The following is a 17,732-nucleotide window of genomic DNA, read 5'->3' on the forward strand; positions in this document are numbered from 1 at the left end:
ATGAAAACCAGTGGAAGAAAGAAAGCATTCAGGCACCCTCACCGCTGGGAACCCAACAAGCTGCCTCCGTGAGTAGTAGTTTCTGTTGAGGCTGGAGATATTGCAAAGATGGTTCCAGCAAGAGAGAGTGGACAGGGCCAATGAATGCAGACAGAGAACTGGGAAGCCAGCAGCGTTATACTCAGGCCTTCTTCCCAAGGCCCAAAGGGCGACACCCACGCAGGCCTCGGTCTTCTGAAGTCTGCACTGGCAGAGAAGAGAGTTGAGCTCTTGTACTCAGGTGTTGCATTTATAAGGCTTGGATTAAGTAGAATAACCAATTTTAGGTTAGAGATAGTGGAGTTATTAAATATTGATTGGATATCAAAGTAAAAATTAGTTAACAGTCAATCAGAATTGATTAACCTTAGGTTGGTGGCATAATATTGGAACAGAGTAGAAACATGGGGACCAGCTCTTCTTTATCTCTTTATCCAGAAAAGTAGGAAAGACAAGGGGATAGTGAAGGAAAGCCATAAAAATATGTTGCAAATGCTTTACCAGTCTTAGGGGTGTGTGTGTGTGTGTGTGTGTGTGTGTGTGTGTGTGTGTGTGTGTGTGTGTGCAATACTACACAGGAGCCTAAGTATTCCCAGAGGTTCTTGGTTAAGGACACAAGACGGTGGCCAGGGAATGGGGGGTGGGGGCGGGGTGGGGAGTGAGGCATTTGCTTTGGGTGCAAAATTTAAGGGGGAGCCAAAAAACTCAGTAATCAAGGCCAAAAAAAAAAAATCTTATTTTTTAAACTCTAAATTAATGCCCCAAATCCACAATAAGTACAAAAAAATTTTAAACATAGCCAGGATCTACACCAGTGCCATGCTAAAGTGTGTTAGAGCCTGAGGCAAAAGGAAAATTGTTAGAAACCATGTTGTCTTTGTTTAAAACTTTGATATTTTGTTCATTGTGGAGATTTTACATTAGTTTTGATTCTTTTAATGTTGCATTAAAATACTATTTATCTTTGTTACTGAGTTTTTCGGTGCCCCTTTAAATTTGGCACCCAAGTAGGTGCCTCACTCACCTCACCCTGTCCCTCCCTTGAGGACTGGTCAGAAGTGGGGCCTCCCATCTAACTCCCAGGCCACCATCTATGGAGGCCTGTTAGCAGGCACCACATCTCAGTTTTCGTCCAAAATGTCCCACCTCCTTCCCCTTGGTTTCTGGAAACAGGAGAAGTGTTCAAGATCTTACACCTTGTTCTCATCCTCAGCTGTCTCCCAACTCTTGGGCGCAAAGATTTGCATCCTTCCTTTAAAATCAAGAGAGCTGGCAGAGATGAATGGGTACCAAAACCCTCCGGAGAGAGAGGGCAAGCAGGGTACCGTCCTGCTAATGAAATGAAACCTCACACAGTTCACTGCTTTGATTATCTGAAACTCCAGCGTTTGGGAAAACAGATGTGTGGAAAAGGAATTTTCCTCGGCTTTCCTGAGGGAGTGTGGGCAAGGAAGTCATTTAAGGACACATGGTAAAGGAGAAAGAAAGTGCCTGGAACTCTGAGGGCCTGGGACACCCCGCTTCAGCCACTGTCATTCCTCCCTGGGCCTGTGACGGTGGGCGGCCCCAGGGAAGGCCAGCCTGAGCCCCTGCTGCACTGTTCTGCCCTGAGCCTGGCAGTCACCAAGGCCTTTCCCCTTGAGTTTGGGGCTCAGAGGCGATCTAACACAGAAGTGGGCATGACTGCTCCAGCCTGTGCTGAGCGGGTGCTCTTCCAGGAAGCCTCCTAGCTGTGGCCACAGGAAAGGCCCCTCATTCGAGGGACCTGAAGCCAGGCAGGCAGCCAACCCTCCCAGGTCAGGGAGCACACCTCCCTCTGACCACCATCCACTGTCCACCTCTGGGAACTGAGGCAGGGACATAGCTGGACACACAGTTATTTCGTCTTGTTGATTTTGTTCATTTGCTTGCAGCAAACTCAGTGATCAGTTCTGGAAAGTTTGAGGGACGTTCCTGGTGGTGACCTGAAGACGCCAAAACCACGCTCACTGCCCCTTCCCTCCCTCTTCTGTTTTTCTTTCTTTGTTGCTTCTTCCCCTCCTTTATTCCTAACTCATCCTCTCCCTCCGTACTTCCTTCCATTACTTATCTCCTGCTTTCCTTCCTCTCCTTTCCTTCTTCCTTCAGTCCTATCAGAGAGGATGAAAGTCTCCACTCTTAAGAACTCAGACTGATACACCAACCCACCAGTTCCTTGTGTATCCTAGCAAACTTAAGCTCCTTCCTGCCTTAAGGATTTAAGCTGTGGATGGGGCTTCCCTGAAAGCCCAGTTGGTAGAGAATCCGCCTGTAATGCAGGAGACCCTGGTTCAATTCCTGGGTTGGGAAGATCTGCTGGAGAAGGAATAGGCTACCCACTCCAGTATTCTGTTCTGGAGAATTCCATGGACTGTATAGCCCATGGGGTCACAAAGAGTCGGACATGACTGAGCGACGTTCACTTTCAGGAAATACTAACTGCTGACCTAACCACTCCCTTGCCACACTGTCCTCCATAACATGTAACTTGGAAAAACAAAACCATTCTGTAGAGCAGGGGGTCCTCAGCCTTTGAGCGCTAATGCCTGATGATCTGAGGTGGAGCTGATGTAACAATAATTACACATAATAATAAGAATTAAAGTACACAATAAATGTAATGTGCTTGGATCATCCCCAAACCATCTCTCCGCTCCCCACCCCCAATCTGTGGAAAAACTTTTTCAGGAACCTGGTCCTTGGTGCCAGAAAGGTTGGGGACCACTGCTGCAAACTCCATCCCCCTAGAGCAGTGGCGCCCCACTCCAGTAACCTTGCCTGGAAAATCCCATGGACGGAGGAGCCTGGTGGGCTGCAGTCCATGGGGTCGCCAGGAGTCGGACACAACTGAGCGACTTCACTTTCACTTTTCACTTTCCTGCATTGGAGAAGGAAATGGCAACCCACTCCAGTGTTCTTGCCTGGAAAATCCCAGGGACAGGGGAGCCTGGTGGGCTGCCGTCTACAGGGTTGCACAGAGTCAGACACGACTGAAGCGACTTAGCAGCAGCAGCAGCAGAGACCTTAGGGACCCAAGCCCTAACAATCTGTAATGGCCCGGCTTTGCTGTATCAGGCCCTTCTATGCGGTGCCACGAGCTACTCCATAACTGGGCACTGATCTAGGGCTTTGTGACAGCTCCTCTGTTTTAAGCAATAGTAAATTCACCCTACAAAGTCAGAAAGGGAGCTTTTTGATGGCTGCTGTCAATTTTATTGCTTTATCCTAGTTACTAGGATAGACTCTGCAGCTGCAGTGGGTTTACTGGTTTTATGTATCACATGTTGTTGCTGCTCTGACAAGCTACTCCTATAAAAATGTGTTATGATTGCATGTTGTAGCTCAGTGAGCTGACCGTGCATTTCAAAGTGTACTGAAGCAAACAGCGATGAAGTCCATAAAAACCGACTGGCCTCCATCAGAGGATGCTCTGAATGAACTGCAACTCCCACAGTCTGAGAGCAAATTATACCTTTCCTCTGTGCCAGTGGCCCTGACTGCTAACTGAACACAGCACTGACCCAAACGTAGGCATTATCTATGTGTCCATGTAAAATTCCAGGACAGGAAACTGTCGTGTTACTTCTACTCATCTAATTCCCCAATAGGTGACGCTTGCAATTTTGAAGTTTAGAAAAGTATGAAATAAATGGCTTTACAATACTTTCATATATTACTGTAGGATGCAAGAGGGGTAGAGGGGTGGCTGACATTGAATGCCGAAGAGAAAATTAACTTGAATTAGAGCAAGAGAGGATGTGGTTAGTTCTAGGCAAGTCATGACTGAGGGGGGTCCTGGGTGTTGAGCTAGAAGCAATTGCCTGAGACATTAAGAATTAGGATGCCTAATATGATGGGAGTTAGTCTGGCTGCGGAGGAGTCAGCAGCCCAGTGTGACTCCCAGAGCTCTCCAACACTGGTTTATCACCAGAATCGTTGGGGAAATTCTTTACAGAACAGATTTCCATGTCCCACCCTGTAGATATTGGGATTCTGTTAGACTAGGGCTGGCCTTGGACTTTTAGCCAAATTATTTCATGTAAAATCCTTCCCTTAACTTTATCAAACAGTAATAGAAATACATGTCAGATTCCATGAGCTAAAAAACTAGGCCATACATAACGAGAGGAAATGGCCCAACAAAATGGGAAGAAAAGGTCAGGAAGGCTTCCAGTCCAAGACTGAGGCACCTGAGCAAGCAGCGCATTAGTCTCTTGTGCCATCACTGCCAGGCCACAAGCCTCTGTTCCTCAGCTGCCCTGTTCTGCCACCTCCCCATCCCCACTCCATTGAAGCTACGGACAACTGCAAATCACTTACTGAATACTGTGCACCTTGGAAAAGGAATTTGGAAAACTCAGCAGTGGCCACAGGACCAGAAAAGGTCAGTTTTCATTCCAACCCCAAAGAAGGGCAATGCCAAAGAATGTTCCAACTACCGCAAAATTGCATTCATTTCACACACTAGTAAAGTAATGCTCAAAATACTCCAAGGTAGACTTCAACAGTACATGAACCGAGAACTTCTAGATGCACAAGCTGGACCTATAAAAGGCAGAGGAACCAGAGATCAAAATGCCAACATCTGTTGGATCATAGAAAATGCAAGAGAATTTCAGAAAAACATCTACTTCTGCTTCATTGACTATGCTAAAGCCTTTGACTGTGTGGATCACAAGAAACTGTGGAAAATCCTGAGAGAGATGGGAATACCAGACCACCTTATCCACCAGCTGAGAAACCCGTATGCAGGTCAAGAAGCGACAGTTAGAACCAGACATGGAACAATGGACTGGTTCCAAATTAGGAAAGGAGTGCATCAAGGCTGTATATGGTCACTCTGCTTATTTAACTTACATGCAGAGTACATCATGCAAAATGCCAGGCTGGATGAAGCTCAAGCTGCAATCAAGATTACCAGGAGAAATATCAATAACCTCAGATACGCAGATGACACCACTCTTATGGCAGAAAGCAAAGAGGAACTAAAGTGTCTCTTGATGAAAGTGGAAGAGGAGAGTAAAAAAGCAGGCTTAAAACTCAACATTTAAAAAATTAAGATCATGGCTTCTGGTGCCATCACTTCATGGCAAATAGATGTGGAAACAGTGGAAACAGTGACAGGCTTTATTTTCTTGGGCTCCAAAATCATTGCAGATGGTGACTGCAGCCATGAAATTAAAAGACACTTGCTCCTTGGGAGAAAAGCTATCACCAACCTCGATAGCCTATTAAAAAGCAGTCCTGACTATCCAATGGAAGGACTGATGCTGAAGTTGAAACTCCAATACTTTGACCACCTGATGTGAAGAACTGACTCATTTGAAAGACCCTGATCACTTCATGGGAAATAGATGGGGAAACAGTGGAAACAGTGTCAGACTTTATTTTGCGGGGCTCCAAAATCACTGCAGATGGTGATTGCAGCCATGAAATTAAAAGACGCTTACTCCTTGGAAGAAAAGTTATGACCAACCTAGATAGCATATTCAAAAGCAGAGACATTACTTTGCCAACAAAGGTCCATCTAGGCAAGGCTATGGTTTTTCCAGTGGTCATGTATGCGAGAGTTGGACTGTGAAGAAAGCTGAGTGCCGAAGAATTGATGCTTTTGAACTGTGGTGTTGGAGAAGACTCTTGAGAGCCCCTTGGACTGTGAGGAGATCCAACCAGTCCATCCTAAAGGAGATCAGTCCTGGGTATTCTTTGGAAGGACTGATGCTGAAGCTGAAGCTCCAATACTTTGGCCACCTCATGCAAAGAGTTGAGTCATTGGAAAAGACTCTGATGCTGGGAGGGGTTGAGGGCAGGAGAAGGGGACAACAGAGGATGAGATGGCTGGATGGCATCACCGACTCTATGGACGTGAGTTTGAGTGAACTCCGGGAGTTGGTGATGTGCAGGGAGGTCTGGCGTGCTGCAGCCAACGGGGTCACAAAGAGTTGGACACGACTGAGCGACTGAACTGAATCTACCATTTTTAAATTTGGTTTTAAAAAGCCCTTGTTGCTCTTGAAAAATTAAACAGTGAACTACACTGAACATTCACCTCTTGCTGCCCACCTCTTCTTCCATTTTTACATAATATTCTCTAAACACTGGGCTGTTCAAGACATGATACTAGATCCTGCAAAGGGAAGCAGAGGACAGGGAACCACCTGAGCATTCATCCGTCTCCCCCTTCTCCATTCATGTCAGTTCATGAGCTCTCTAAATAGCTTGGGACATTCTTTTTTCTCTTTCTACTCTTCTTGGAAACCATCTAAATATACAACAAGAGATAAAGGATTAAATAAGGTAAGATAAAGGATTAAATAAGGTAAATCCCACCCAAGACACTCTATGTTCTTGGGTGGGATAAGAGCATAAGCATGCTGATACTACCAGGAATTATGAAACACACAATAAAATAAGGTTTATATCTAGTAGTCTGGCAAAAAAAGAGGAGACTGGATACTAGTGTAGGTGGGATGTGAGCTTATAGGAACCGCACACACTGCTTAGGGGTGTAGACTGGTGTAGCTATTGTAGGACCATGAGGCAAAAATTCATCAAATTAAATACATTACTCACCAATCCAATGCTGGGTGTGTGTGACAAGAAAATTTCACAATTCCACAGTGGTATTCAGTGTAGCATTGTTTCTTTAGGGGTGAGTTCAAAGCCATTTGAGGGGCCATCAGTAGGGAAACAGGCATTTAAAACATCTAAGACGCACACCACGAGGCATCATCCAGTTACTGGAAGTGGTGAGTTGGACACAGCTACAGCAACGTAGCGGAATCTTAAGCATACAGCGTTGGAGGAGGTCATGGAGAGGACATGATCACCAGTTGACCTGCAGGTGGACCCATCAATTGGAGTCTCCTCGTCCCCCTCCCCTGTCCTCATAAAGTATGCGTGGTGCTCCCACAGGAGGAGTCGTTTTTAAGGACTTGGCCTTGAGAGCAAGGTGCCGAGATCATCTGCATGTTATACATGCCTGAATCCTGTTAAGGCCTCTATGTTAACTTTTAAGACCCTGGCAGGTGGGTGCAGAGATCCCCTTGTCCCGTGGCCACCGAGGAGAAGCCTTGTCGGTGAGCTTCCCTGCTTATAAACCTGCCACCTACCACTTGGGCTGCTGTCTCTTAGGTCTCTCCTTGTCCTCCATGTAGGAGAGCTAGCTTGTGAACCAACAACATATAGACCTTAATGGAAAAAACAAGCAAACAAACACCCAAACGACTTATTAACATGATTTTCATAAATTGAAAATACACATATACAGAAAAATGATACTTACATTTTTTAAGAACGCAAACAATTAACATAGTTGCCTATGGGGCAGGAGGAGGCTGGATGGGAGTGTAGGGGTAAGTTAAATGAATCCTGGCTCCAAGGTCGATGAGCCAAGACTTTAGAGCAGGATGACCTCAAACATGCGAGTCTGAGGTTCTCTACTTGTGCACGTGTACATGAGAGAAAATACTGTCACATCTTTGATATAAAATACCATGTGGTCGTTACGTAGTATTGCAGGATACTCAGACACACTGAAATCTATATTTGATTTAATACTAAGCAGAAGTTACCCAACATCATGCTGACTATTATCTTTTTTTGTTGTTGTTGTTAAAATAAAATTCCATATAAATTGAAGAATAAAAGTGTCTGGGGAAGGGCAGTGACCTATTTTTTTTTTTTTTTTTGCTTTTCTATATTTGTAATTTGCCTTCACTTGACCATGTACTGCACAATAAAGAAAAATAAGAATTTTTAAAGACTTTTTTGCTTTTCACAACAGTGCAAGAATAAAGAGATGGTGAGGATTTCCAGTACTGAAAAAGGAGGTGGGCTTTTTCTAAAGCTTTGAGATTTCAAAGGCAAAAGCTTAAGCCCAAGCTTCTTGGATTGCTCTTTCCTTTCCCTTGAGAACAGGAGCCATGGGTGTTCTAAGGATCCCCCCGGAAAGGGACAGCAGGCCGGCCAAGGGGCTGAGAGTAGTCTTACCGGGTGGCACGGAGCTGACAGACATGGGAGGCCATCCCTGCCCTCAGTCCCCCGCATGAGAAAATCTGCCTCCGGCCGAGGAAAGTCACTTCAGCACAACAGTTTCACATGGTATTCGTATTCCAAAGAGACAGAACTGGCAGGCAAAGGATATTTATTTAGACTGGTTACAGCTGGAGGAGATGGCGATGCCAGCTCACAAATGAAGGCTGGGTAGTGGCAGCATGCTTGCTTTAGGCCTTGCAAACAACTTCTTTCTTCACCTCCAGGTTCTGACAGCCATCTCTTCAGTGCTTCAGTGCAACAGAAAATGACTTTGGGAGATGCTTTCAGCTTTATAATATTAAGAGCCTTTTTGTAAAGCTCTGTGGAGCAGTTCCTAGAAACCGTACGCAACAGATCTTCTCCCTTTTCCCCTACATCTGAACAGACTCAATGGCATGCCACAAAACATGCAGGGAACTTCGGTCTTGGGAACAGAGTCCCTTTCTGATGTGTTTGCCTGCATCCAAGTATTGGGATTGACAGCCCCATTGCAGCCTATGACGTTATGAGAGGGCGATCTTGTTTTTTGGAATGCATGGTCCCAGCAATTCATGAGATGCTGCTGCATGTTTTTTTTTCTAATGAATGGTGTTAAAGCCTCCAGTCCAGGGTCTGAGGTGTATGAACTGCCAGAGAAACTGAACCTGGGCCAAATGATTGATTTTCAGTAGAAAAAAAAAGTAATGAAACCAAAGTTCAACAAAGCTGTGGTGATTCCCAGCTTTCCTAGATATATGAGATGCATCCAATACTAACTGAGGTAGGAGGTAGAAAGAGAGAGGAATACACAAAATGATGACATTGAGGAAAGTGTTAAGAACACACTGGTAGGAAGGAAATTAAATTGAGTGAACTACCCTACCGTTGAGTTGCTTAATGTCCAGCCTATACTGAAGCAAGCAAATTTCCAGTTAATAGAGCTATACTTTTTCATGTAACATTTGTGTTGTGAACCAAAAATCTAGAAGGGAAATTGCCTACTGATTAATTACAACTAATAAAGGATCCCTATTACAGAGAATGATTAGCTTCCTTGGCTCATGGCTTCCCACTAATCATCAGGTTTGTAATTTTGCATGATATGGTTTTTCTGCATATAAACTTAAAAAGAGAAAATGAGGTAGCTTATTCAGAGGGGCCTGGATCTGAATTCAAGTGCATGATACCTGGTAATGTTTAGAATGGTCAAGAGCTTCAGAACCAGAAAAATCGACATCCTAAAGTAAGCTGTCTTTATAGGGTGTGTGTTAAGCAAATCATACAGCCTGTCCGGGCCTGTTTGCTCCTCAGTAAAATGGGGATGCCATCACCATCTGGTTTGAGGCTGGTGTTGGGGCTCAGAGAAGATGGCAGATAAAACCCACGTTGCCCAGCACTAAGTATGCACACAGAGTAGGCAGACAATAAATGTGAGGTTGCTTCCTTCCATCCTGGTGTCTTCTTGGTTTTTAATTATAAGGGAGGAGATTGGATGGAAGGAAAAGAAAGATGAGAGAACACAACGGTAACGGATGGAGCAAAGTTTTGGGAGAACTGGGAGAGTGGAGTCTACTTAAAGGCAGACAGTCTTGCAGAAAGGAACAGTTTCAGTTTTTAAAAAATTAGCAAACCTTTCCGCTTTCCACTCACCAAAAGGGAGCTGCAGAAAACCACCCTTTCCACAAAAGAGTCACAATTCAGTCATGTTTTGGAGATGCTATGCATGTGTGTAGATGGTGGTGAGGGGGCGGAAAAACTTAATAGTCATTATCTTTTCATGCTAAATTTTTATTTCAATGTTATGCAACTGCATAAGTATAAATATTTGTTCAATATACAACAATTATGACATCCATAGGGAATTCCTTAGAGAAAATAAGACTGCAAACACTTTATTGCACAGATCCTAACAAACTTTAAGCTGGTAAATCTACAGCTGGGAGTACTAGCGAGGAGCACACCTTACAATCACAGGAGACCGACCAAACAGAACACAGGAGAATTTCTACCATCTGACTGGAGAGGTTTACAACAACAGACAGGTCTTACGCAAATGCGATCTTAGGGACTCTGTAGCCATCCAAAATGCAAAAACATATTTGGCAAAAATGATAATACACTATACAAAATATACATTTTAAAATATCATTTGTAAACAAGCAGCTAGTTGTGCTTTAAAGGAAACTGGACAGTTAAAAAGCAAGGGCTGTAAACCATACACTACCTCCCCGACAGACCTGTCTGGACGTCTGGGTGCAGAAGGGTTGGGTTATGACAGCCGCCGAATGCAGGTGTGAATCATAAATGTTGAGCCCATTTTTGAAACCCATTTAAGTTCTTTCAAAATATTTGTTTCTTCTACAATTCACAACATAGTGATGGGGAATGGCTAGAACCTTACGGGAAAAAAGTTAGGGGCAAGGAAGAGAGTTTTTTCACCACTGTCAACTCATTTTACAATGAAGGACAACCAAGCAATTGTTTTTGGAGTGGAGTTTATAGCCTCACTAAATGATTTACAATCCACAGGGATGTAAGATGATGCTGTGCTTAGGTGAACAATTTTATAGCCTGAAGATACTAAGATATCCCTGCGGGGAGCGGGGTTGGGTGCTGGACTAGTATTTACTGGTGATTTTTTCTCTTACAAAACAAAACAAAAATCCTGCTATGGATCCCAAGCATCTTATAAATACTTTTCTGTGTGTATTTTCTCTTAGTGCTTAGTACTTACGTCAGCAAGTGCTGTCTTACAATACAAAACAAGCCACCAGGAAAACTGCAACAAAAAACACAAAGACCCCCTCAGCACTAAAATGATTGGACAAACCCTACATATTCCATGGTATACAAAATTTAAATAAGGCTTAGCAAAAGTAAAAAGGACAGTCACATTCAAGCACCAAATAGCTCCAAGTCTTTTTATTACAAAAATGCTGCTCTTTATTAATACAGTATATATATTTTTTGCATACAAATAAAGAGACCATGTTATGAAATGTATGGAGCTACTTGATGCACCAGAAATGAATGTGAAACCCAGGAACTTGCTAAAAACAGCAAGCTTCATCTACAACATAAGGCCCCAGCTATGTATTAAAATGTATCTGATGTCCTGATTATTCCTTAAAATATATGCTATGATGCCAAAATCCATACCCCCTCCACTTTTCCTCAAAAAAGCAAAGTGAAAACCTCTTCCAATGCCTAGTGCTTATTAATCAGCCTAAATACAAGCAGATTTGTGTGCGGCCAGTTATTTTCTGTTTTGTTCAACAGCAGGGCGGGCGCAGAACTACTACAAGATGTGTGCTTCTTGGACTAGCGACTCATAGCAAAGGCCTGAGTTTATTTAAGAGCATGAGAAGGAGGGAAAGCAGAACAGAAATAAAAGCCAACGTGTGTTTATAGCCCTCGCTCTACCTATAGTGAAGAGTCGACACCCATATCCACACACAAGGACAACTGGCCTTGGAGACAGTTGGGCCCAGGATCAAAATGGCCATTAGTGAAATGAAAATGGCTAGCTCCATCTGTTGCAGCCATTCCTGATGGAGGAGCATTCCAGACGCAGTGATTCGCGTCATTCTTGCTTTAGATCTGGAAATATAGGTAGCCAGATACAGCGCTATCAACATTTCTGGTTAAAAATACACATACAAACTCACCATCTAGTGTATTTCAGGCTTTCTTCCACCATCAACTCTACTCAGAATGTTTTAACTTAGAAAAAAATGTAGTCTTGCAAGAGTCTTTTCAACCACAGACCAAAACACGTGGGTGGATGTGTATATACATGAATATGGGTGCATCTATATTTTAACAAACACCGTTTTAGCCATTTCGCTTCATGACTGCATCGTGATCAATGGTAGAGCAAAAATCCTACTTAAAGAAAACCCAAAAGTTGTAGTAAATGACGCCATCAGCAGCAAGGTATCAACTCTACACCCCAAACCAAACACATTGCTAGATATTTACAGAGAAAATCTTTTCCCTCAACAACCCTCAACCTCAACCAGAAAGAATTTTTTTTGTTTTTGTTTTTTTTTGTTTTATTTTGTACAAACACTATCTGGTAAGTTTGCCGGTTCCAATTTGGGAAGGCATTTGGAAGAAGGTCCCCTCTTTCTGTCTCTTGTCTCCTCGCTTCTTCAGTGAGGCTCCAGGCTCTGCCGATAGCAGGGGGGTGGTGTCCCACGACGCTGGTTTCCAAGGTAGTCAAGACGCAGTGACACACACAGGGTGGGTTTCCCCAGTGCCGCCCGGGCCTGCCCCATCACAAGGCCTTTTTGCTGGGGCTGCCGCGCAAACTCTCTCTCCCCCGCCTCTGTCGCAGCCCAGTGTCCTTCTCAGAAGGAAGAACGACGGGGCGCTCAGTGCTTGGAGCGGGGGACGGCTTGGCCGCCTCTCTGCTCACATTCTGGTTCCTGGTCTGAGCTGGCTGGGTGGGGGCTGGCTCTTTCCCTTTGGTTTCTCCCACGGCGGTGGTTACTGAGAGGGCCCTGTCCCGGTGGCTGGTGCCCGCCACCAGGCCAGGGCTGGGGTGCTGGGACTCCAGAGTGGTGGCTGAGCTGCGGAAGGATGGCAAGGAGTCGCTCTTGGTCATTTGGGTTCTGCCACTCCCGCTAGGCAGGGGTTTCCGCTGGTCCCTGCTGCTGGAGGCTGGGCATTCTGCTGCAGGCCCGCCGGCCTTGGCAGAGGTGTCGCTGGAGGTGGTAGAAGTCTCTGGAATTGCTGGTCTGGCCTCAGGAAAGCCACAGGAATAGCTCTGAGACTTCCCTGGGAGGGTGGCACAGCCGAGAGAGCTCTGCACTGTGGCTGAAGGTGACCGCTTCATGCCGCTGGGCTTGCTCGCCTCAGTCAGTGGCTTCTGGGGACTGAGCCCTTTCCCCGTGGCCTCTGGCCAGCTCTTCCCAGCGGCTGCTGCCAGCTGCTCCACACCCTTGGGCCCAGCCCCCGGCTTCTCCCCATCCGCAGGGGTGTAAAGTGCTTCAGTGCGTTTCTTGCCTTCAGACTTGCTGGCGTCGGCACAGGCGGCCAGCGGACCTGGGCTCCTGTCTGTCTGTTTGCACAGAGGGGGACAATCTTTCACAGTGGATGGTGTGGGGGCCTTTGGAGACAGGTTTTGCCTTTCCCTGACGGTGGGAAGTTTCTGGTCCATTGACTCACTGGCCCCGAGGAGACCTCGCCCAGGTGGATGTCCGAGCATCTCCAGTGCCTCTGGGGGACACCCAGCGCTGGTGGGTCTCAGCTTTGTGTCTGGAGGACCCCCTTCTGTGGGCAGGGGGACTGAGCGCCCACTGGCTCCCTGGCCGATCACTTCACGGGCTGTTTTCTGGGGACTTGGGAGGACAGGGAACTCCTCTGACACACCCTTACCACTCCCCACCCCCGCTCTGCCGAGGGTCGGAGCGCCAGGCTCTTTGCTCACTGCAGCCTCAGCACTCGGCTTCTGGGAGGAGGGGGGCCGGTCTGGGAACTTAGACTTCGGAGGGCCCAGATCGGGGTCAGACCTGGGCTTGTGGCTGCTGCTGTCACTGGGCACAGCAGCGGGCCTGAGGGCGTCCTGGAAGCTGGAGTCTGTAGCGCAGGGCTTGCTCCCTGGCAGAGAGGCAGCAGGGTGGCTGGGCAGAGTGCAGTGCTGACAAGCCAGGCCAGGGAGCTCTTTGGTGGGGGGTGAGGGCTGACAGCTACTGGTGAGGTGCTTTTGTGGGGGCTGCTCTTTCCTTTCTGGTTCCCTGGGACCCAGCTGAGAACTACTGGTGAGGTGCTTCTGCAAACACTGTTCTTTCCCTTCGGGTTCCTTGGGACCCGGCTGAGAGTTACTGGTGAGGTGCTTTTGTGGGGGCTGTTCTTTCCCTTCCAGTTCCTTGGGACCCACCTGAGAACTACCGGTGAGGTGCTTTTGCAAACATTGTTCTTTCCTTTCCGGTTCCTTGAGACCCGGCTGAGAACTACTCAAGAGGGGCTTTTGCAGGGGCTGTTCTTTCATTTCCGGTTCCTTGGGACCCACCTGAGAACTACTGGTGAGGTGCTTTTGCAAACATTGTTCTTTCCTTTCTAGTTCCTTGGGACTCGGCTGAGAACTACTGGTGACGTGCTTTTGCAGGGGCTGTTCTTTCATTTCTGGTTCCTTGGGACTCAGCTGAGAGCTACTGGTGACATGCTTTTGTGGAGGTTGCTCTTTCCTTTCTGGTTCCTTAGGACCTGGCTGAGAACTACTGGTCACGTGCTTTTGCAGAGGCTGTTCTTTCCTTTCTGGTTCCTTGGGACCCGGCTGAGAGTTACTGGTGAGGTGCTTTTGTGGGGGCTGTTCTTTCCTTTCTGGTTCCTTGGGACTCAGCTGAGAGCTACTGGTGAGGTGCTTTTGCAAACACTGTTCTTTCCTTTCCGGTTCCTTGGGACCTGGCTGAGAAGTACTGGTCACCTGCTTTTGCAGAGGCTGTTCTTTCCTTTCCGGTTCCTTGGGACCTGGCTGAGAACTACTGGTGACGTGCTTTTGCAGAGGCTGTTCTTTCCTTTCCAGGTCCTTGGGACCCGGCTGAGAGTTACTGGTGACGTGCTTTTGCAGAGGCTGTTCTTTCCTTTCCGGTTCCTTGGGACCTGGCTGAGAACTACTGGTGACGTGCTTTTGCAGAGGCTGTTCTTTCCTTTCCAGGTCCTTGGGACCCGGCTGAGAGTTACTGGTGACGTGCTTTTGCAGGGGCTGTTCTTTCCTTTCTGGTTCCTTGGGACTCAGCTGAGAGCTACTGGTGACATGCTTTTGTGGAGGCTGTTCTTTCCTTTCCGGTTCCTTGGGACCCGGCTGAGAGTTACTGGTGAGGTGCTTCTGCAAACACTGTTCTTTCCTTTCCAGTTCCTTGGGACCCGGCTGAGAACTACTGGTCACGTGCTTTTGCAGAGGCTGTTCTTTCCTTTCCAGGTCCTTGGGACCCGGCTGAGAGTTACCGGTGAGGTGCTTTTGTGGAGGCTGCTCTTTCCTTTCCGGTTCCTTGGGACCCAGCTGAGAACTACTGGTGACGTGCTTCTGCAAACACTGTTCTTTCCTTTCTGGTTCCTTGGGACCCAGCTGAGAACTACTGGTGACGTGCTTTTGCAGGGGCTGTTCTTTCCTTTCCGGTTCCTTGGGAATGTCTTTCTGCACAGACTGGAAACCAGAAAGCCTTCTACTCTTCTCACTCTCTGGCCTGGGCAGCTCCAGAGACCACCTGGTAGAAGCAGGTTCCATCTTGGATTCCAGGCCACTCTCTGCGCCCAGCTCTCTCTCACAAGGAGCCCCCGCAGAGCGCAAAGAGGAGTCCGCTCTGGCCGGCAGCCTCACCTCCTCTCGGCCGTCTCTGGGCTTTGCTCTCCCGCAAGGCCCACATGCTTTCTCCAAGGCCTGGGTCTGGGTGGAGACATCCGGGTGGGTCCTCCCCACCACAGGGAGGGTTTGGAAGCTGTCGCTGGGTTTAGCAGCTTCTGGGGGACACAGCTCCTTGGAGGGGTCTCTGCGGACGTCGGGCCTCACAGCTGACCGTTCACTCCTGACTATTGACAGGCCCCTTTCGGACAACTCTCTGCCACTCGGCTTCTCCCTGGAAGGGACACTTTCAGGTGAGAGTGGGCTGAGGGATCTAGATGCGTTGGCACCTTGGAGGTTCTGCCCTGGGAAGGGAAGGAGCTTAACGTCGGGGCTGCGGTCTTGGTGTTGGCTGGGGTGGCCCTCTCCTTGCTGAGGACGGTTCTCCATGATGGTCGCTGGGGCACGGGCTGCCTGGGAGACCTTCTTGTCCAGCTTCAGCTCTGGGTCAGGCGGGGCAGCCACCGGTGAACTCTGCAGACCCCGACTGGACGGTGGGAACCGGGGCTCAAGCAGATAGGATTTGTTCACCTTGAAGCTGGCAGGGGAGGACTCTCTCTGACCCGCAGTGTCAGCCTTCCTCCCTGCGCTGTTGGGGAGAGCCAGGGGCACGGGGGACTCCGCATCACTGCCTGGGCTGGGGCTCTGGGCAGGCTCCGGGGAAGGCAGCTCTGTCTTGGAGGCCTGAGGTCCCGACAGGAGAGCGATGTCCAAGGTGCCTTCAATGGGCTTCAGGCACGACACAGACCTCCCTTCCAGCTTATACTCTGAGGGGCTTTTCCGGACAGGCGACTCTGGGGCAGCCAAGCCTGGCTTCTCTGTTCCACTGTCCACCCGGCCAGAAAGGGCCTTGAGAGGGACAAAGGAGACGGCGCTGAGCTGAGCTGCGTGGGCGCTGCCGATGAACGGTGTGCGGCCCTCAGAGGCTGGCGGGGCCTCCTGCTGCCCTCCCACGGGCCGGCCCAGGCTCCCAGGCAGGCACTCCTGGGCACTGGCCGTCACCTTGGGCTTGAGCACAGAGCAGAGGCTCTCGTCTTTGTCTTCGAGGGACATCTTCTTTCGGAGGTAATCGATGTTGGCCAACTTGCCGTCTAACTTCTCACACCGCAGACCCTCCTTGGCCTGGGGGACCTTCTCTGCGGTGTCCCCCTTCCCAGAGGTGGACCTGTGGGTGGTGTGACAGAGGCCGTCTTGGAGGGTGCTGTGCGTCGAGGCTCGTTTGAGGTCACAGGTGGTCCCCTGGCTGTGGTCCCCAGCTGCTGTTGCCCCCTCAGAGGTGATACCCTCGCTGGCCCGCACGTTGGCCTGCTTGTGGAGAGCGTCTTTCAAAAGGCTGGAGAGGGGCTGGGCCTCCTGCACGGCTGCTTTGCTTTCAAAATGATTTGACCTCTCTGAAGCTTTCGGATAGATTTTCTTGTCTCTCTCTTCGAGCCTAAAAGCACAGAGGTTTTCCAAGTCACTGCTGAGTCCGTGGGGCTTTGGACGGGATTCCTGTTTTTCTGAGAGCCCGTCAGGTTTCTTCACCACCACCTTGGCCTTTAGCTTCTCTCGGTCCAGCTCGTCCACAGACTCCTGGCGGCCCAGCTTCCGGGACACGGGGCGTTTCAGGCAGCCCTGCTCCACGGGCCTGGCCCGGCTGAGGGCAGGCGCGTCGCATACATTCTCCTCCAGGCTCTGCAAGGTCACTTCCCGCTGTTGCTGCTCCCGCGGCACCTCCTCCTGGGTGACCTCCAGGCTATGCTTGCGGGAGCACAGGTGCTTCTTGTCGCCTCCATAGGAGGGAGAGAGCTTCTCCTCCGATTGCACGCGCTTGAGCAGCGGGGACCGAGGGGGTTCTGCACTCTTGGGCCTCACAACGTGCCTGACGATGGTGGGTGGGGAGTGCATTTTGCTGGGAAAGGCTTGAGCCATCTTGGAATTGCCAAGTGAGTGCCCCAGCAGAGGGGATGGGGACCGCTGCGGGGAGGTGGGCTGTGGGGTTGGAGAGGGTGTCCGGGCCAGTGGAGACAGGGGGATGCTGCCGGCTGACTTCCGCCTTCCTGACCGGTAGCGCTGCCCACTGAGTTTGGGGGCCAGACCATGGAGCGTGCTGGGCCGGATGTGTCCTGACCCCGCTGGGGAGTTGGGAGCGCTGGAGCTTGGGGAGCTGCTCTGGGAGGAGTTAGTGCCTGTGGGTGGGAAACAGGAGACTGTGAGCAAGAGCCCCCTTCCCCTTTCTTCCCAGGCTTTCTGACCCGAGCTGTTTCAGATAAGGGCAGCGAACTGTCTCAGCATCTCAGTCTAGTGAATAAATACTTTTCAGATAAACCTCCCC

At 48.7% G+C, this 17,732-nt stretch overlaps 1 protein-coding gene across 3 annotated transcripts in view; it reads right to left on the reverse strand.

The window, feature by feature from the left end:
* Positions 9,846–17,732, reverse strand: part of LOC102190263 (microtubule-associated serine/threonine-protein kinase 4) — a 229,174-nt gene continuing 221,287 nt past the window's right edge. For all 3 annotated transcript variants that reach the window (XM_018065527.1, XM_018065523.1, XM_018065524.1), the window contains one exon: positions 9,846–17,586. In XM_018065527.1, the coding sequence (XP_017921016.1) occupies positions 12,353–17,586 (5,234 nt within the window). In that variant the 3' untranslated portion in view covers positions 9,846–12,352. The remainder of the gene's footprint in view (positions 17,587–17,732) is intronic.

This window comes from Capra hircus, chromosome 20 (assembly GCF_001704415.2).
Source record: "Capra hircus breed San Clemente chromosome 20, ASM170441v1, whole genome shotgun sequence".
Lineage (NCBI taxonomy): Eukaryota > Metazoa > Chordata > Mammalia > Artiodactyla > Bovidae > Capra > Capra hircus.